Raw genomic sequence first — 22,396 nt, 5'->3', positions numbered from 1 at the left:
TGTAGGAACTAGTGTTGCACTGTTGTTGTTAAAATATTGTTTATTACTCCAGTTAATCTGATGTCATATTCTTGGTTTATGTTTGGTGATGAAATTTTTGCATGTTTATCTGAAAAATTTTATAAACTATATTCTGCATATTTTTTCCCCTGATAAACTTATATTACCTTCATTATCATTTCATGTCATATATATAGATGTCATCACGAGGTTCTGATCAACCATCACCGAATGCCAACAAAAAAAGGGAAAAAAACATTATGTAATAAAATTGTTATCACGATTAAACAACCTAAATCCATCATCCAGTCAACCCAATATACCTATTTCATCTTCAACTCATGGATCTACCCCATCAGTAGCAGATACTACTACATCCACCCCATCAGTAGCAGATGCTACTGCATCCACCCCACCAGTAGCAAATGATACTGCATCAACACCATCTCCACGTGTTGGTTCTAATGCATTAGCCCCAAACTCAGATATTACACCATCCCCATATAAAAATCTTGGAGGGACACATTCAGTTTTTGCAACCAATAACTTAGAGGACGAGGTTCTCTCAGTTGATGATCACCCTCTGATTCAGCCTATTGGGTAAGGGTAAAAATATAATAAAATTCAATTATATAATTTACTATTATTGTCTTATAATTTTGACTAACTTTGGTTTTGGTATTTAGGTTTTATCCATAAAAAATGCACCAAAGGCTAGCACTGCCACCATTAAGCAACAATTTGGTGAGTCATCATGGGACAATCCCAAATGCTGATTGAGATCAATTTTTTCAACATTTTAAGGTACTTGTTTTTTATTTCCTTTAAAAATGCTTATATTTTAAAATTTGGATTGGTAATTCTTGTTGTTTTGCAGAGGAAGGTCACATGAAGGGTTGAGGATGAGGAAAAAGTTAAGAAAAATTTCCATATGAAGGCTTCTCGCACCCTTTCACAAATGTTTAAAGTGACTCGTCAATAAGGTAAACGGGCAGAATGGATTGGCAATAGTGTTTGGAGCAAACTCCTAGAAAAGTGGAACATGCATGTGTATCGATCCAAATGTGATACAACTAAAAATAATCATTTGTCTGAAAAAAAGGTGGATGTTTGCACACCGGAGGATCCATTAGCGTGCATGAACACGCTATTCGTTTGGTACGACTTCCCTATAAAATTTTGTATTAATCTATGATTAATTTATTTTTATTCAAATTAATCTATGATTAATTGTTACCTCCTTAATTTATAAAATGTTTTGTTTATAGACAGAGGAGTTTGGTCTCTCCGTCCATGTTGATGAAGTGTTTCAACAAACACATATACGGAAGAGCACTAGGGATTTTGTAGATAATAGATCGAGGCAGACACATGTTAGTTTTTTTCAACTTTTTTGTTCATGTACATTAATTACTATTATAACAAATATTTTTCATTTTAATAGGAATATTTTGAAAGTAGATTCTCTCGAGCATTATCTGAGAAACAATATGCGTCTACCTTGATATCTACTCCATTAGATCTTACTGAGGAGGAAAGATTAAAAAATAGTTGTTGGTTACAAACTGTAGGTGGAAGGTACAAGGGACGAGTGTACGAGGTTAGACGTGTCGATCGTTAGGACGACTGTGTTGATCGCTACCTACGAGAAACACAAACATCTTCTTGTAAGAAAGTTGATTCAGAAGAAATTGTTGAACTTAGACAGTGACTATCAACAAGTGAGGAGCATATTCGACACATGAATTCCCGGTTTCAATCCTTTCAAGATCTTATGATTCAATATCTACCACCTAAAGCAGTAGCAACTGCACAACATATTTTTCAGCAGGAAAATATCCCACAACCAAATACTCAACAAAATCAGATGCAAGATAATGATGATGAGAAACAAAATTCACTGGGTCAAGATTATAATAATTATTAGCTTCTTAAAAAATGTGTAATGACTTGAATTTCCTTTTATTAGATGTTTTTTTTAATAAAATACATTTGGATATTTTGAATATTTGGAAATAGTATTGTTCTCGTCGGTTGACCTCGGTTGGATGGAATGAGCGAGCTCTTCTTCCGACCTATCTCCAATTGGTGCTCCAAGATGCTGCTCCACTGACACAAAGGGGGTTCTACCTGTTGATCACACTCCAACAATCAAGTCAGTGAGAGCATTCAAACTATAAAATCTATTTCAGTCTAAAGTATTCAGAGAAAGCATACCTTTACCCGAGGTCTAAAACTCCTTTTATAGACATTCCTTCAACAATTTTCATCAATGAGAATATAATCTCAACATTCAGAATATACTTTCCAACAACCATAATATCATTCAACAATAATTTGTTTCACCGTGTACCTTTTACTTTCGGGTACCAACATTCTTAGTCGCTTGCATTTAATACTAAACTTTAACTAATTCATTTATTTTTGCATTTAGTTAATATACTTCAACTGATTCAATTATTCCTTCTGTTATTTTTAATTATCTTTCCACGTAAACTCACTAAAAAACTTGGGCTGACCTTGTAACAAACTTTTGCGCCCATATTCGGCCCAAGTCGAGCTAGATGTAACGCACACAACCGAGCTGACCATACCTAAAAGCTTAGACCGATGTCCCGAGCACTTCTGGTCAGTACACAAGCCCCCTAGCCTCGAGCCAAGCTCGACTAGGCGAAGAGGTTTTCCAGCGTTGGCAGTGCTTCCGCAGAGGGTAGGTGAGGCGCAGTTGGCGAAGCGTTGCCTGATAAGACATCTCACCACACTAAATGTTGAGCGTCCACGTGGCGTGTGCATAAACGGTGAGGAAACGTTGCCGCTTCACCTCCTTCTTTCAAATAATAAACACCCATTTCTTTTTCCCTCACTTGTTACGTGACCCTTACACTTCCTAGAACTCTCTTACTCCCAAAACTTTCTTCACCTTTCTTTTTTCACCGTCGTGCCATCACATACCACCGTCGCACTAGGTAACTCTTCTTCAGTAATCTCCATCGACGAACATTATTTAGCCTGCTGATAGCATTACCTAAACTAAAATGTGTTTTATCTTATTTCGATTCTCTTATTCTGTCTGGTTTGAAATATGCTTGCATTCTCTTTGTGTTTGTGCTTGTGTTCTAGCTATATCAATGATGGAATGATGGATTACGGTTCTATGTACTCCTGGACTAAAAAAAATCTTTTAAAAGAAACTTCTTATTACACCTCCCGCCTGCACATGAGAGAGTTGAGAGAAATAATAATATTATAACATAAAATAATCAATTCAATATTTAATTATAATAATAATTATTATTAAAAAATTATTTAAAAATAGTTTGATAAGAAAACTATTTATATTTTGGATCGTTCAAAATTTTAAATAAAATACTTTAAAATAATTGTATTACATATTATAACATGACATTTTTTGCATGGATATAATTTTATTTAGTATGTATATTATGTAAATGGGTAACTTTTTTTTATTATGAATTTAAGTAAATTGTGTTTTACTGGCACGACTCTAGTATGAAGAAGTTGTGTTAGGCACACGATTTCAGCTTAGAAAGGTCCACGTGAAAGTCATGTCACTATGACACGACTTTAATACAAAATAATAGATTTGAAGTCGTACGGAAAAGGCACAATTGTTTCTTATGGGTTCAATATCCGTATTTTATGACAAATTATTACTTTTGACTCGGTTCACTTGTCGAATTAAGTCAACAATATCTAAGTTTAAGTCAATGCACGAGTCTTCCGGAAATAAAGTCAAGTGTCGACATAAGTAATGTGAATGATGAATAATGTTGATAGACACTTAATGGTTTTGTGAAAATTATGATATTTAATTACTTTATGTTTGTTATTTGAAATTGAAATTATATAGATAATATTTTTTGAGTCAGCTTACCCTATTGGTTGTTGTGTTTTCTTTTCTTTATCTGTGATGATAATGTATTTATAGGGAGCAGATGAGGCTGCAGAAAGTGAACAGTTAGACCTATTTATTTTCTTTTGAATGTTTTGTTTTAAATCTTATGTAAATATTAAAATACATATAAAGAAGAATGTATTTAGAGATATTGTATGAAATATTGGTATATATATATATATATATATATATATTAACATGTTAATAAGGTATTGTATACACGTTATAGTTTTTAAATATGAGATATGTTTTGGGTGTTACAGAAGTAGTAGTACTTCAACTTTGTTGATTTTTTTTAATTGTTTGTTTATTGTTTTTCTTAAATTAAAATAATTAATTGAATTGTTAAAAATATTTTTTTTAAGTTTTATAGGAAAAATCATTGGAATGAATTTTTGAAAGAGAACTCAAATTGAGACGTGTTAAAACTTGTCCAAAGAAAGTTGAGGATATCAAATTTTTAAAAAATCAACCATTTATTATTAGTTTTTTATATTTTAGTATTTTTGTGAGACATTTTTGTATATTTTAGGCTTTTACTTTATGTTTTAGATTTAAAGTTTCAATACTTTTTTAATTAATTTTTCAATTAAAAAATAATTAAATATTTCTACCATGTGAAAAAATTAATCATTTAAATAATATACATATCAAATTTACACCATATGCGTGAAAAAACCATAACATGAGTGTGACCTGTATTAAATATATATTATATAGCACAAATATATTATATAACATGCAGATCTTAAACTCATGGATGTACAATTTAAAATAGTGAATAAGTAATACAACTGGTCTCAGCAGAGATGCATCTTAGGTGCAGAACACAGAGCTAATAAATACTTTTGAAATAATTTTTTAAAGTTTTCAGGAAAAATCTTCAAATGAACTTTTTGAAAGAGAACTCAGATACATTAAAAATAAAAGTTATCTGAAAAAAAATTGAGAATACCAAATTTTTAAAAAAATCAATCATTTACTAATAGTTTTTTATTTTTATATATTTTAAACTTTTACTTTATGTTTTAGGTTTAAAGTTTCAATACTTTTTTAATTAATTTTTCAATTAAAAAATAATTAAATCTTTCTACCATACGCGTGAAAAAATTAATCATTTAAATAATATACGTATCAAATTTACACCATGTGCGTATATAGCACAAATATATTATATAGCATGCAGATCTTAAACTCATGGATGTACAATTTAAAATAGTGAAATAAGTAATACAACTGGTATCAGAGATACATATGTCCCCACCTTAATTAGGTGCAGAAGACACAGCCAATAAATACTTTTTTGGTTTGATATCTTTATATTTTGGGTTATAAATATGCTGGAAGTTCTACTACCAATACTCCAAAAGAAGTTTTAAATGAAATATTTAATCAACTATAAAATTTAATTTAAGCCTCAAAGAGAATATTTAACTTTATTTCAACTTATTTTATTGTTTTTAATTGATCTTTAAGATATTTTTATTTTTGTTTATTTTTTGTTTACCTTTTATTGTAATAACTGTTATATTTTCTATCATATAAATATATAACATAAAATACTTATGCATATCATCTTTAAGACCTTTCTATTTGTGTTTTATATGTGTTTCAACTTAATGAAAATATACATAATAAAATTGACACAAGTACCATGCTAAATTTAGTATTCAATATAAAACAAAAATAAGTATTCAATTTTCAACTTTTTCCTAATTTACACTTAAAAAAACTAATTTTAAAAACAAAAAATAATTAATTATTATAATAACTAAATTAAAACTATTTTAAAAATTAAAAATATTATTAATTTTTAATTTTATTTTTATTATTGATAAATAATTTTAAAATTGATCTAATTAGTTACTAATGTTTTTCTATCCATTTTAAAATTTAATAGTGATATATAAATTTTTTTAACTAAATATTAATTTAAAAACTATTTATTAATAATAAAAATTAATTTAATAATAAATAATTTTTTTAATCTTTAAAATAATTTTTAATTTAATTAATATAGTAATTAATTATTTTTATCCTAAAAATTAATTTTTATTTAATAATTTTTTTAAGTATTATATTAGTTTTATATGAGAGCGACAACAAATTATCACTTTGTTTGATTTGGTGGTGGAAAAAATGACTTTGTATGATTTGGTGGTGGAAAAAGAGGAAAAAAGGAAGGATAAGCAATACCATGTATTTTTCAGAAGACAAAATTTTATTTTTAAAGAATGGTGAATCAAACTTGTATTATTTTCAATATATTTATTTTAATTTATTTTGTTTTTGTTTTTATTTATATTTATATAAAGTCAAAACACATTTTTCTTGCATATTTTATTCTACATAAATATTTATTTTATTTTTTATATATATTTTTTTTAAATTAATTGTTTGCTACTTTTATTTCTTTTAGTAAACATTCAAATTTATTTCTGAAAAGTTATTTTCAAGATTGGTCTATAGACTTATCTTTATCACCAACTTGAAATTTTCTCTTCAAAACCAACACGACATTAATAACGTGGCAGTGACCTCTTGCTGATTAAAAAAAAAGAAAACGTGACAGTGACCACTAGTTTGCTGCAGAAGTTATGGATCTCGTTTATGTCCAATTAATATGTGCGAGTTCCAATGATTTTTCTAGGTTTCATTTCTGGATCTGCAAATTACTCTTATTTTTTAAAATACTGTCAAAATACTTTTTCGTTTCATAATTACAGCAATTTAAAATTTATACAAATATTACGAATAATAATAAATATGTTGTAAAAATATTATAATATATGAAATGTTATTCCATTCAACATATTTTTATTTACGATAGTTTTGGAAGGATAAAATAACTAATGTTTTTCAGACTTAGATCCTTACTAAAGAAAAAATCATTTTATATAGTTGACAAAAGGTATTATATGAAATTTTAATTTTTTTAAAAATTTCAATATTTTATATTATTTTTCAAAATTTTAATATTTTTTATTTTAATTGAAAATTTTATAAGATTTATATTTTAATTAATGTTATAAAAAATATATTATTTTATTTTATGATTTAGGATTTAAAATTATAATTTTATATTTTATATTATGTCAACATATTTTAATAAAAAAATCTTATAAAATTGAAGTATTCAATTTATTACTCCTAAGTATGACTCCTGTAATAAAAATATTTAATTTTAATTAATATTTAATTTCATGATTAATACTTTTAAGATAATTTTTTTTTTTAATTTAAGATTTTATTGGAGATTATAGTTTTAAAATTTTATATAATATCAACATTCTTCAATGAAAAGATTTTATAAAATCTAGATATTAAACTTATAAGTCTTGTGACGAAAACATAAATTTCAGAAATATGAATTTCTTAAAATTAATCAGAATTTTAAAGAATATTTGATCTCAACACTAAAATAATATTTTTATTGATAGAAATTGTTATAATTAAGATTTTATTAAAAATGTTCTAAAGATTCATTACATATAAAGTATTTAATTGAAATAAAACTTAAACAAAATAATATAAAATCTTTTAATTTACTTTGGAAAAAATTGTTTTTTAGTAGGTAAACTTTTTGTTATATTATAATATATAATTGCAATCTACACTTTACTTTATAAACTAATTTTTGTGGTTAAGTTAAATTTAAAATTACTAATTATAATCTATCATACTAAAAGTTTCTTGAGTCTATTTTATCTGTATTGGGTATCATCTAATCTCACATTCTCATTCAATAAGTCCTATCTTCAAGATGAATATATATTAAATTTAGATGAATTTATGATGTAATAAAAATAAATCCCTTCTAAATGCTACATTATAACAATATACACAATTTAACTATTTAATCACTATCAAGTTTTTGGGAGGTTTATTTAGATCTAAGATTAAAAATAAGAAATTAAAAAAGAAAAGAAAATATTTAGAATAAATGAAAACTAAAAATAAAAAACTATGTTCATTTATTTTCACTATCGGCTTATTTATCATCTAAACAAATTAATTTTTTACATTTTTTTTCTCTCATATTTCCAATCCTTTATTTTCATTCCCATTTTTCACTCCTCAATCCCATCTCAACCATAACCAAAGGTTACATAAAATTAAAATTTGATTACAACTCTTTTCTTTTGTGTGGTGGAATGTCATACATATATTTATGGGTGGCTGGTGTAGACCGATGCCTTTGGTTGTTTGTACATTAGTAGTGTGATAAGATAAACAATTAAATACATCACCAACTTATTTTTAAGATAAGATAAAATAATCTAGTTGCATGGAATAACATCACTCATAAAGTGCCCAATAGAATTGATGCGTAACAAAGATAGACATGACTTCTTTTTCTTCTTCTTCATTTTACTGTTTTTATGCATCTCTTTATAATATTTTATATTTTATTATTTATCTTGACTTTTAAAACTGTTTTGGCATGAAAGTATTGTAATTATTTTTTAAATTACGATATTTGATAAAAGAAAATCATAAAAATTTATAAGTCTAGTATCATATACGATTTTAGGTCGAAAATAAAAATTGTATTCTATTCATACAATTTTACCAATTTTATTAAAAAAAATCTAATAACATCTTAAGAAATTTCTGAAATTAATTTTACTTGAAGTCGTACATGATTGGACAAATTTTTTCAATGTAAAATCATTTTCATTCTTATAAGACTTCAACTTTTATTATTTTTATACTAAAATCATATGATCATATAAACTTTCATTCTAAAATCATTCTACATAGTATAAACTTATTCATTTTTATAATTTTTTAACTAATTAAATAATTAGTAAAAAAAAATCATTACTCTATACAAAACCTTTAAAGACAAATCATATTAAAATCTATAAATTAAAAAAAATTACATAAAACATTAAAAAAATAATATTAAATGAAATATGAAGTAATAAATATTCGAATCACATCACACATGTCATTTAGTGTGAGTTGAGTACAAACTTATAGCGTGTTTGAGCAGAATAATTCCTTTGATATCTTTATATGCTTATTTAGTAGTTCTTATTCATATTTAAACTTTTTAAACTATCTTTAATAGTAAATGAGGTGATGAATTTTCTTTTCATGTTTGGATATTTATTTCAGAACTAATAGATTATATACTAAAATAATGGACTATTCTTTGTTACGTTTTAGTTGAAAAAATCATTTAATTATTATATTATTTGATTATATTACAATGACTTTGCATACATAAATCATAATAATAATAATAATGAATAATTGAATATTAAGTGAGTATTTTTTTTTGTAATTATAAATTTATAAGCATTCAATAATAAAATTAAATAAAAATATATATTTAATTGTAAATAAGTACTTGAATACTGAAAATAAATTTAGTCTGGCACTCAATCATTTGAATTATTAAGTAGAAAACAATTGTATTTAATTTAAAATTTGTAATAGTCAATATATGCATTAATAATAATAATAATAATAAATTATAAAATTTAAATTCTAAATTTTAATATTATTATTGAAATTATTATTAATATTAACAATATTATTTATTATTAATATTATAATTACTTTTATTATTAGTATAATATTATTATTACTGTTTTAATTATTATTATTATTAATAATATTATTATTACTATTATTATTATTGTTATCTTCATTATTATTATCTTTATTATAAATATTATTATTACAAATTATTAAATTGATATTTTATTTTAATATAATAAAAATATTAACATTATTAATATTATTATTATAATTATTATCATAATTTTTTTATTATCATTACATCAATTTATTATGAAGACATAGTATTTTAAGGAAAGGAAATACTGTGTTGAGATGTAAGTGGTGCATAAGGTTCATATGACTAAGTTTGTGGTTTGAAAGATAATTGGTCAGAGCATATCATACTGATTAACCTTGTGTATGTGAATGAATTTCCTAAAGAGGAGACTTTGTTGTGAGGGTAACATACTAATATGATAGTACAAACCTATGAGTTTAATTTCAATACACTAGTCTTCTGCAATATTGCCAAAATCTCGAGTTTACTCGCGTACTCACATGGGTCAACAACTTTGGAGGAGAAGCCAAGGTAATTCGATCGACAGATCAGGATCAGAGCGTGGCGTTGCGCGACTATGACTCGACTGTGACTCGTGCACGACCATTTTTGGCCAAAAAAGTGGAGGCCCAGAGGGCAAACTACATGTGCTCTTTGGTACGAGAGTAAGAAATCCCAAACGAGAGAGAGAAATCTCCATCGTCACTCCTACTCGCCAGCATTATCGTCGTCGTCTTTGAACTTTACAGTTTGCAATTACATTCGCAATATGGACCGAGAAAAATAGTCTTAGAGTAGAAGTGGTACAATTAAAATGACACCTGAATATTTTATTTTTAAAGTTAAAAGAACATATAAATAGAAATTTAGTTATTCAAGTTTCATTTTAAAAGAATCATCATCTCTCTAAAAACTCCTTTTTCCTTTCCTTTGCCTTCTCTCTAAGATTTTGATTTCCTTGCTCATCAGTTTGACGATCAGAGTCTACCATCAGACCCCTGGCAGTGAATACTACAAGACTGCCCGATCAAAATCTCTGATAGAGTAAGTTCATTTTGCTTTTCCCTTTGAGTCAAATTTTGAACTTGTTCGATTGTCTTTGTCTTTGCTTTGCATGCAACTCTTTTAGCTTCAGCGTATATAGCTCAGGGTCCTAGTCTTATAGTTAGATTTTTATCAAGACTCTGTGGTGTAGGTTAATTACCTTTAAGCTTTTGGTAGATTTGGAGCTCTTAGTGAGCATCTGCTTAAGTTCAGGTAAGGGAGGCTAGCCTTAATTTTCAATAGAACCCTAGGCTAGAAGATCTGGATGTGGAGTGATGTGGCCACCAGGCTAGAAGATCTGGATGTTGATTGAGATTTGAATGTGAAATTTTATATATGGTAGATATTATAAAATTATATTGTTTTTTATTTGAATAACTAAATGAATGTATTTAAATAGCTTGATGAATCACACTTAAAGCATAATGTTGTTGAGTATTGGTTGTTTGATTTTTATTTAGAGTAATTATTCAACTCTAAAAGGGACTTTCTACTTTGGTTTAGTATATTTAATAAAATAACAATTGGAATGAAAATATTAGGTACTTTCGGGTCTATTTTCGCTCAAACAAGATGTGATCTTGTTCAAAGTGAAAATGGGGTAATTTATGAGGTACTTTTTGGTCCACTTTCGTTTAAACCAATTCTTTTCACTTAAGCCAAAAATCCTAATGCACATTGGTCTATTTTCGCTCACACTAAAATTTTTCATTTGAGCCAAAAAAATCCTAGGTGCACACTGGTCTATTTTCACTCACTAAAAAATTTTCACTCAAGCCACTTAAAAAAAAAAAAAGACTTAAAAATTTTATTTTTGATCGGCGGTAGATAGTTCTAAATGTTTGGATCCTTTGGTAAAGAAGTTTCAAGATGTGTTCCAAGAGCCTCCTAAAGGATTACCTTCTCTAATGGGTATTGAACATCAAATTGATTTTATACCCGGGGCTTCTTTACCAAATAGACCTGAATATAGACCAATCTAATTGAGGCCAAAGAAATTCAATAGCAAGTTGAGGAGTTAATAACCAAGGGATGTATACAAGATAACATGTCATATCATAAGATTTCTTAGTGGTATAACAAGTTGAAAGTATTATGAAGCCATAGTATTTCAAGGAAAGGAAATACCGTGTTGAGATGTAAGTGGTGTATTGATTTTAGAACTTTCTGAAAGGAATGATCATGTCTGTCCTGATACATTGAAATCACATACATGAAAGTGTTCAAGCGTTGAAAGTTGAATGAGGTTCTTATGACTAAGATTGCGGTTTGAACGATAATTGGTTAGAGTAGATCATATTGATTAACTATGGGAATGAATTTCCTAAAGAGGAGACTTCGTTGTGAGGATAACATAGTAATATGATAGTGTACATCTCTGAGTCTAATTTCAATACACTAGTCTTTTGCAATGTTGTCAAAATCGCGAGTTTACTCGCATACTCACATGGGTCAACAACTTTGGAAGAGAAGCCGAGGTGACTCGGTCGACAGATCAGGATCAGAGCATGATGTTGCGCGACTCAATTGATCGAAGGATTGCCAGAGCTTATCAATCCTCGACTGTGACTTGTGCACGACCATTTTTGGCCAAAAAAGTGGACCTCGCTTCGCTCTAATTAAGGCCCAATGGCAAAAGTTAAGGCCTAAAGGGCAAAATATGTGTGCTCTTTGTTATGAGAGTAAGAAATCCCAAACGAGAGAGAGAAATCCCCATCGCCGCTCGCACTCGCCACCATTGTCGTCACCACCATTGAACTTCGCACTTTGCAACTACATTCGCTGTATGGACCGAGAAAAACAGTCTTAGAGTATAAGTGGTACAATTAAAATAACACCTGAATATTTTATTATTAAAGTTAAAAGAACAAATAAATAGAAATTTAGTTATTCATGTTTCATTTTAAAAGAACCATCATCTCTCTAAAAACTCCTTTTTCCTTTCCTTTGCCTTCTCTCTAAGATTTTGATCTCCTCCTTCATCAGTTTGACGATCGGAGTCTACCATCAGACTCCTGGCAGTGAATACTACAAAACTGCCCGATCAGAATCTCTGATAGACTAAGTTCATTTTGCTCTTCCCTTTGAGTCAAATTTTGAACTTGTTAGGTTTTCTTTGTCTTTGCTTTGCATGAAACTCTTTTAGCTTCAGGGTATATCTCTGTTAGCTCAGGGTCCTAGTGTTATAGTTAGATTTTTATCAAGACTCTGTGGTGCAGGTTAATTACCTTTAAGCTTCTGGTAGATTTGGAGCTCTTAGTGAGCATCTGCTTAAGTTCAGGTAAGGGAAGCTAGCCTTAATTTCCAATAGAACCCTAGGCTAGAAGATCTGGATGTGGGGTGATGTGGTCACCAGTCTTAAACTTTCTTGCAGGATTGTTTGTTTTATGTACATTAGAAGTTGATTGAGATTTGAATGTGAAATTTTATATATGGTAGATGTTATAAAATTATATTGTTTTTTATTTGAATAAGTAAATGAATGTATTTAAATAATTTGATGAATGACTTAAAGGATAATGTCGTTGAGTATTGGTTGTTTGATTTTGATTTAGAGTAAATATTCAACTCTAACAAGGTCTTTGTACTTCGGTTTAATATATTTGATAAATAACAATTTGAATGAAAATATTAGGTATTCTCGAGTCTATTTTCGCTGAAACAAGATGCGATCTTGTTCAAAGCGAAAAATGGGGTAATTTCTGAGGTACTTCCTGGCCCACTTTTGCTCAAACTAAATGGAATGTTGTTCAAGCGAAAATGGGAAAAGTCTAGAGTGTCGCTGGTCCATTTTCGTTGAAACCAAATTTTTCCTTTTAAGCCAAAAATCCTGGTGCACATTGGTCTATTTTTGCTCACACTAAATTTTTTCGTTCAAGCTAAATAAATTATGAGTGCACACTTGTCTATTTTTGCTCACACTAAAATTTTTCGCTCAAGCTACTTTCGAAAAAAAAAACTTAAAATTTTTATTTTTGATTCTAAAAACCTTGGGTATTATTGCTTATTGTTTTTAAGTGAAAACTATACATTTTATTTAAAATTATGATTAAAGGAACTTAGTTATATGTTAAGTGAATTTTAAGATATGTTTGGATTGTTTTGAAAATTTCAATTATGATGTCATTGAATGGTGTACTGGTGTGCTACATGAGGTATGGAATGATGTGAAAGTGTGATCAAAATATAGTATTTTCAGGAAAGGAAATATCGTGTTGAGATTGTTATTAGGGTGTATTAATTTGTTAGATCCTGATCCAATAAGACGATCCTAACTCTACTGATATAAGAGAATCACATAGATGAAGTTATTTAGTTGGTGAGAGTCGAAGGAAGTTCATATGACTTTGTTTGTCTGCGGTTTGAAATATAATCTGGTCTTTTAGGTCATATGAATTTAACCTGTCATACTAGATGATGAGATGATGAGATATTGAGATGATTAAGCGCAAGACTGTGTGGATTTCACAGTGAGTAGTATGACAAATGCAAGTCTCAGGATATTAATTTCAATACACAAGTCTTGTGGAGTCAAATGTCTATGTCTTGTGACTCAGTAGAAGTTTGTCATGAAAAAGATGAATTGTGAATTTTGATAGACACTTGATGGTTATGTGAAAATACATGAGAATTGATGGTTTTATGCTTTTTATTAAAAGTTAAATTTATATTAGATTTTTTAAAAATAGCTAGCTTACCCTTTGCTTTGGTGTGGTTGTTTTATTTAATCTGTGATGATCCTGTATTTACACTGGAGTATATGATGTTATAATGTTTTGTTTTAAACCTTTGTGTGTATATTTAAAATTCCTATGAAAAGAGATATATTCCGAAACATTGTATGAAAGAGTTATATATATTGCAAATTTTAGTTATTAGATGTGGAAAAATATAGGGATGTTACATTCGCAACTATTGTTAGTTGTCGTCGTGCTTTCTCTCACTACCGGTTGTTGTCTCTTGCGCTTGCCAAATGCACCATTGTGCCCACCTTGATGTTCTCCTCTTTGTTTGCCTTTTTTAATACATCAGACACACTATTGTGCCCACTTGTTGTTCTTCTCCTTGTTTTCCATTTTTAATCCATCGCATAATGCTTTTCTCTGTTAGAATAGATGGCTTGAAACAAGGGGGGTGAATTGTTTTCATAAAATTGTCGCAAATACTGGTGTTAGATTGAAAACTTCAATTAAATCAACTAATTGATTTACCTATTCAACCGATTATAAAAGAAAAGAACAGAAGAATTGATAACCCAAAACCTACTTCACATCACAACAATGATCCAAGATTCAAATGTAATATTCAAGAATGATTTCAAAACAATTTGTTTTTCTTTCTCAAAAGTGTTGTGTTAAATGATCAGAAAACATCTTTATATATGTTAAGAAAGATTGTTAAAATAGTTTGATACTTTAATGAAATTAGTTTAAATAAATTAAAAACAGTTTGATAAACATAAGAGTATTATGTTAAAATCATTTAATTGATTTTTTTAAAACTAACTGATTGTTTTCTTTAACAGATGAAATTACTATATAAAAAACCGGTTCATTTATCGAAATAATAGGTTGATTTCACTTAACAGAAAAGACAAAAAGAAAACAAATGTTTTTAAATCCTTTAAAAAAAGCTTAAGTGTTTTCAACCGGTTGAGTACGATAAATCAATTTGTTAAAATACTTTATAGTCATCATACTTGAATATAAGTAATCTCAACTGATTAATATATTAATCAACCAATTAAATAAACATATATTTAAAAACAAAACATTCAAAAGAGTTTTCAAATCATGTTTAGTTGGATCATTATGAGATGCAAAAGAGTTTTCAAATCATGTTTAGTTGGATCATTATGAGATGCAAAAGACAAAATCTACCTAACTAGACACACACACATACTCACCAGCAGGTCTTCAAGACAAATTTGAAAATCATCAAAGCTTCCTTGTTCAACATTCTCTTCTATTCTTGGTGCCTTTTATAATGGCTCCAAACGGTGACCGTGCATGTTTTATGTATGAACATTTGTGAACTTATTAGTTGTTTTATGTATGAACATTTTATAAATTATGAACCTATTTTCAGTTGTGTTATTAACCTATTTTCATATGTTAGTAACTCTTACGAGTCAAGTTATGATTCTTGAGTTACGATCTTTTATCTCCTTTCCGATCCTCTTAAAATTTCTGAGTTTGACAATATTGATCTTCAAAAAATAGAGTCATTTTGTTTTATGTGGATAGTCACTAAACCTCTAACATGAGTGATGTTAAATGTGATGTATTTGTAAATATTTAGTTGCTTAGTTCATCGAAAATGGATTCATATGTTTTTAAATTCAAAGTTATATTAAAAGTTTTAAAAATAATAACTTACCTAATTTTTCTTGATTGTGTCAATTTTAAAATATGTGATAATTGTATGTTAGAAAATATTAAAGGTGGTAAAATCAAAAGAGTTTTTTCTTTTCTTTCTTATTTATTTTAATATATATATATATATATATATATATATATTTTAAATTTTCTATCAAGATAAATATATTTTTAATATTTTATGAATGTTATATATATATATATATATATATATATATATATTACTACATAACTAGAGATGTTACAATCTTTTCCTAAAAAGGCTTTTTTATTCTATTTTTCATTTCTTTTCTATTATTATATTTTTCTTTATTTTTTTTATCTCTTTAAGAAATGACAACAATACTCATTATATATATATATATATATTGTCATGTAATTTGTCGTTTGATGTGCACAATTTATTAGTTAAATATAATTGAAAAATGTTCTGTCTCCACGTGATACGTTTACCATGAATAGAAAAAGAATAATTACACTAGTTTGATGAGTTTTTTGCATAGATATTTTTTTTATTAATCAACTAATTCTGAGTGGTCAACATAATGTAGACCAACCCATCATGAAGAGAGTTCTTGTTTTTCTGTATATAAGATTGAGGGAGGGAAGCTAAAGCACACTCCATAGCAATCCTTCAATAGCTTACCCTACACACACATCACTGTGATTGTTGTTGTGTCGAGGTTTGTTATTTGAAGAGACAAACTTTCAAATATTCCACACTCACTCCAAAAATGGACTCACCACAAACTCCAAAGCGTCACATTGTTTGTGTACCGTACCCTGCACAGGGCCATATAAACCCCATGATGCAACTTGCTAAGATCCTTCGTTGCATGGGTTTCCACATAACCTTTGTCAACAGTGAGTACAACCACAAACGTTTTATTAAGTCTCATGGACCAGAATTTGTTAAGGGTTTCCCAGATTTCGTATATGAGACTATACCAGATGGGTTGCCACCTTCTGATAAGGATGCAACTCAGGACATTCCAATGCTCTGTGATTCTACTAGAAAAACTTGTTATGGCCCTTTCAAAGACTTGGTGTTGAAGTTGAATGCTTCAGAGAACGTGCCTCCAATTAGTTGCATCATTGCTGATGGGATTATGGGGGTTATTGGAAAAGTTGCAAAGGATATGGGCATACCAGAAATTCAACTTTGGACAGCCTCAGTTTGTGGTTATCTGGGATATCTGCAATTTGATGAACTGGTTGAACAAGGCATGGTTCCATTCAAAGGTACAATTTTATCTTTATTTATGTCTCTCTTACTTTCTATTTCGGAAATTTGATGAAGTTCTATAATTTTAATTTTATAATATATGTTTGTTATATTTTTTTATGTGTGCTGACATAAGTGTCAATTGTAGAAGTTTTTTTTATTAAGAATTGCATTCCTGTATTCGGAACTACATTCGAATATAAAAATCGAGTTCTTAATTGGAAAAATAAAATAATTTCAATTTTTTCTATTGTTTTCTTTTACTAATTTTTCCATTTTCTTTCTTCAGTAAATATTAAATACATTTTATATTTTTAAATATTGAATATATTTAGTTTTCATTCAATAATATGAGAATATTATTAAAAGAGCGAGAAGATTACAATTAGATTCTGAAAGTATGAAATGTTGTCAATTTAAAAAAAAAATATATATAATTTCTAGATGTATAAAAAATAATTTAACGACAACATACCATGATTTTAAGTAGTAGGGAATCACAATAATTTTAAATGTTAATTTAATTATCTATTCAAAAAAAGATCATAACAATTTGTAAAAATTATTTTGCTTTTCACAATCAATAAAAAAATATAAATTCCAAAAAAACTCTCACTCCTTAAATTTAATAGCTTTTCGTTTTTAATTCTAAGTAAATATTTGGTCGATTTAAATTATTAAATATTCATTAAATACTTTTAGGCTTTGTGGTCAAGGACCATCACTAAAGAATGTTGTGACATAATTATGTTGATTTCTATTATGCATTTGACATGAAAATAACATGTATTTTTTTAAAATAAAATTTATCTTTAAATTTTTTATCTTTTTATAAAATTTGTTTTTACTTTCTCAACATTTTTTTATTTGTTTTAATTTTTCTACAAAATTTTAACCAATATTAGTCCATAAAGTTTAAACAACAACTATGTCTATATATAATCTTGAAAAAAAGTGAATCATGTTATAATTGGAGAAAATATGTACCCTAAAATGAAACCACCGAGAGAAATCAAGAACTAATGGTATTGAGAAGTGAGATATGAGTGGGCCCCACAAGATGATTGAAACATACGTGTGGCTTGCAACCATTCTTGTCTTTTTGATCATTAGTCCATGCTAAGTTAGCCAGTTTTTTGGTAAAAAAATAAGAGAAAAATAGAAAATAAATTAGTTTGATATAATTGTGTTTGATTTAGTTAAAGAAAATAAGAAAAAAAATTAAATCATAAATAAATATAACTAATTATATATCCAGATTAATCCACAAATGTGAAGAGAAAATGATTACAATTAAATACTAAATTTTGATATTTCAGATTTCTAAAATTGAGTGATTGAACATAGGTAGATCTTATCAATTACGAATAAACCATTCAATATTTTAGATTTTAGAATTAAGTAACTTTAATTAATACATAATTGAATTGTTAATATAAAATAATAAAAATTAATAATAATATCAATTATTTATCTATATAAGATATTAACAGCTGTATTTATGGATGGATATATCAATTATTTTTGTGATTAAATAAATTTAAGTCATCAGTTATATTTTATCAATATATTTTATTTCGTCATTTTATTTTAGTTTTGAGAAAAGTAAAAAAAAAAAACTCACTTTTTTATCTTTCACCTTAAATTATAACTTTATAGCCTTCAAATAAATCAACAGCATAACTGATTGAGTGTATTATTTTGGCAGCATATTGACACCTTTTATTGAAAAGATAATGAAAAAAAAAATACATGGCTAAAAACTAACTCTAACTCTAACTCTAGTATAATTAATGTACACCAATATGTGTCATATAAATAACTAAGTCTATTTATTGTGGGTAGAAACGAACTTTAGCTCTATTGACTAATGTACACACAATTAAGTCTATTTATGTGGGTAGAAACAAACTCTAGCTCTATTGACTAATGCGCACATAGTTAAGTCTATTTGTTGTGGATAGAAACTAACTCTAACTCTATTAATTAATGTGGATATGCATAGTAAAGTTCATATTGTACAAATTGAGATGGAGATAGATGGTAGAGTCTCATCTATATTATAAAAAAATTATTAAATATAAACTAATTTTAAAAATCAAAATAATTAATTATTATATTAACTAAATTAGAGATAATTTTATAAATTAAAAAAATTATTAATATTTAAAATAATTTTTATTATTAATAAAAATTTATAAAGTAATTTTTAAATTGATATTTAACCATTACATACCAATATTTTAGTTACTAACTACTTTATATTTTAAATTAATTTATATTAATCTTTTAAAATATAAAATATTAGTAGTTAAAATTTTGATAGTTAATTTAGATATTAATTTAAAATTATTTATAAATTTTTATTAATAATAAAAATTATATCAATAATTTTTTAGTATTTAAAATAATATCTAATTAAGTAAATCATATTTATTTGTGAAAGTATTCTTACCCTTATTATATTGTTACGTAATTTCTTTTAGCGTCATTTCTCAAAGCAAGTCATATTTATTTGTCTAACTGATATGGTAAGTAAATGTTAAATTAATATTATATAACTCATTCTTGTAAAATTTTCAGATCAAAAGGAGATTGATGAGGCTTTGGATTTAAATTTAGATTGGATCAAAGGAATGAGTAATATGAGACTGAGAGACCTTCCAAGCTTTATCAGGGTAACTTCTTTGGAGGATATTTTGTTTGAATTTTTGAATTCCGAGGGACGAAATTGTTTGAAATCGTCTGCAGTAATCATTAACACATTCGAAGACTTAGATGAAGAAGGGCTTGAGGTTCTCAGGTCCTATAACCCAAACATATATACCATTGGTCCACTTGACTTGCTTGGAAGGCATTTTCCTGAGAAAGAAAAGGGTTTCATGTCAGTTGGGTCAAGTTTATGGAAGAATGATTCAAACTGCTTAACATGGTTAAACAAGTGGGAACCTAACACAGTGGTGTATGTTAATTTTGGAAGTATAGCAGTGATGACAGCTGAACACTTGAGAGAATTTGCTTGGGGACTAGCAAATAGCAAGCTACCATTCTTATGGATAAAAAGGGCAGATATAGTAGCAGGTGATTCTGAAGATTTGCCACAAGAGTTCTTTGATGAGATCAAGGATAGAGGATATATAACAAGTTGGTGCATGCAAGAGAAAGTGCTTTCTCATCCATCTGTCGGGGTCTTTCTAACCCATTGTGGTTGGAATTCTACACTTGAAGGCATATATGCTGGTGTACCAATGATTTGTTGGCCATTCTTTTCTGATCAACATACAAATTGCAGGTATATATGTGCAAATTGGGGGGTAGGAATGGAGATTAATCAAGATGTGAAGAGAGATGAGATATGTGAGCTTGTAACAGAAATGATAAAGGGAGAAAAAGGAAAGGAAATAAGACAAAAATCCTTGGAATGGAAGAAGAAAGCAATCAAAGCTACTGATGTTGGAGGCTCTTCTTACAACAACATCCAGAAGTTAATTAAGGATGTTTCTTCTCGCAATGCTATTTGAGTCTTTTTTTTATGATCTGGTGTTCTAAGTTGGGTTCTCACAATACCTACTTCTGAATAAGTGTGAACTATTTAAATTTTATTTGTCGAAATGTATGCTGTAATTTTCATTTATTACTTAATGTGCTAATTTTAATTGTCATTTCTATTAATCATAATGCAAGTTTATTATAACCAATTTTCTATGTTCTTCACGGTGAAAAAATATCTGTTGATCTGTTATAAAAAATTTCACATATCATCCAATGTTTTATCTTTCTCTTAGTATTTTTACTTAAAAATTTAGTTGAAAATGAGTTTATACATTTATGTTATAATATTTTATAATGTGTTATCACATGAAAAATAATATAAAACTAAAAAAAATATAAAAACATGGAATAGATCAAACTCATGAAAATAAAAATAAAAGACAAAGAAATTCACAAGAATAAACCAGAAGAACATTCTTTAATTGGTAGCTCTCTAAGACACTAAAAAAAATTAAATTCCAAAAATCCAACCACCCTTCTTAGCATTAAGCAACACTAATAAAATTTAGTTGAAAATAAGTTTATACATTATGTTATTGTGTTTACTAGAATTTCTAGTTTTTTTAAATAGTTGATGTTATTTAAAAATTATATATGTAGATATGATTACTTATTGTTTTCATTAACAAACAATAGCTGTTTATACTTTTCATATAGATGCGTCCAATGCATCTACTTGAGAAATCAACTAACCAATCTATAACAAAAAGTATATACTTAGATGGTTAGATAAAATTAATTAATAAAATAAACTAAATATAGAACAATTCAAAAGAAAACATTTAATAATTTGAGATAAAAAAGGTTTCAAGAGAGAATTTAAAAGTTAAAACTATAATAGAATATAAAGTAGCTTATTTTTTCCAAGGTACTTGAAAACAAGTTAAGAGCTATTAAGCTTTTAAGTATTAAATGTGATACAATTGCAAAAAAAAAAAACTTTTAATAAAATTAATAGATAAAATGATCATGTATGCTTTTTATGAATTTGAAGATAGATTTGACGAAGAGGAAATGGATGAATTTGAGGAGAAAATGAGGTTGTTTTGATTAAGGAAAATATAGTAAAAAGTGAGATTGTTTGGATTAAGGGAAATATAGTGTAAAGTGAAGGAAAATGAGAAAAAAATGTGCATGTGATGTGACGGGTACGATTGATAAATAATTTTTTTAATTAAAAAAAAAGTAAGATTACAATTTTACCATTATCATTAAAATTAATTGAAAATGAAATATGATTTACATATATGGTTAAGGTTTATAGTTAGTGTACTGGCCAAGACCTCGATCATCGACACCAGAGAAAGACATCGGACATCGGTGGACTGATAGCAATAGTGGGTCACGTAAGCTAGGTTCCACAAATAGTATGAGTTAACATAAAGTTAACACCCAGATACCAAAAAGACCTAAGTCATGAGAGGATCATGCATGGGATGTATATGGTACATTCGGGTACGACACAAGCAAGTGTTCCTTGGAGGTGCTAAGGCCCATTAGGGTTAGGGTTTCCAGGGAAAAACTGCATGCATGACACGTGAATACTTAGGGCACCCACATAACAGATGATGCCGCAACGCTGGTACATGAGTAGGTACCCTGACAACTATGTTGTTAGGTCTATGCACTCCCTAAAAGGGAAGTCCTATGCGCCATATTACGCTAAGATTGTGTAATAGCGGCATAAGGGAAATTCTCCCAGGAACCCT

The 22,396-nt window shown here is 27.8% G+C and overlaps 1 protein-coding gene across 1 annotated transcript; it reads left to right on the top strand.

Moving 5' to 3' along the window:
* The first annotated feature begins 16,430 nt into the window (after positions 1-16,430).
* Positions 16,431-20,833, top strand: LOC137831035 (linamarin synthase 1). Its single transcript, XM_068638527.2, has 2 exons — positions 16,431-17,152; positions 19,719-20,833. Exons 1-2 carry the CDS (start codon positions 16,645-16,647, stop codon positions 20,654-20,656), a joined length of 1,446 nt encoding a protein of 481 aa, XP_068494628.1. The 5' UTR covers positions 16,431-16,644; the 3' UTR covers positions 20,657-20,833.
* Positions 20,834-22,396: the final 1,563 nt, after the last annotated feature.

The sequence above is a fragment of the Phaseolus vulgaris genome, chromosome 6, assembly GCF_051622355.1.
Source record: "Phaseolus vulgaris cultivar YP4 chromosome 6, ASM5162235v1, whole genome shotgun sequence".
NCBI lineage: Eukaryota > Viridiplantae > Streptophyta > Magnoliopsida > Fabales > Fabaceae > Phaseolus > Phaseolus vulgaris.
Note: the sequence above shows the minus strand (reverse complement) of the source record. Positions and strands in the feature narration are given on the sequence as shown.

Coding starts and splice junctions, on each gene's coding strand:
- LOC137831035 (XM_068638527.2), top strand. CDS start 16,645: ATGGACTCACCACAAACTCCAAAGCGTCACATTGTTTGTGTACCGTAC. Junction 17,153..19,718: donor AGGCATGGTTCCATTCAAAG/GTACAATTTTAT, acceptor TAAAATTTTCAG/ATCAAAAGGAGATTGATGAG.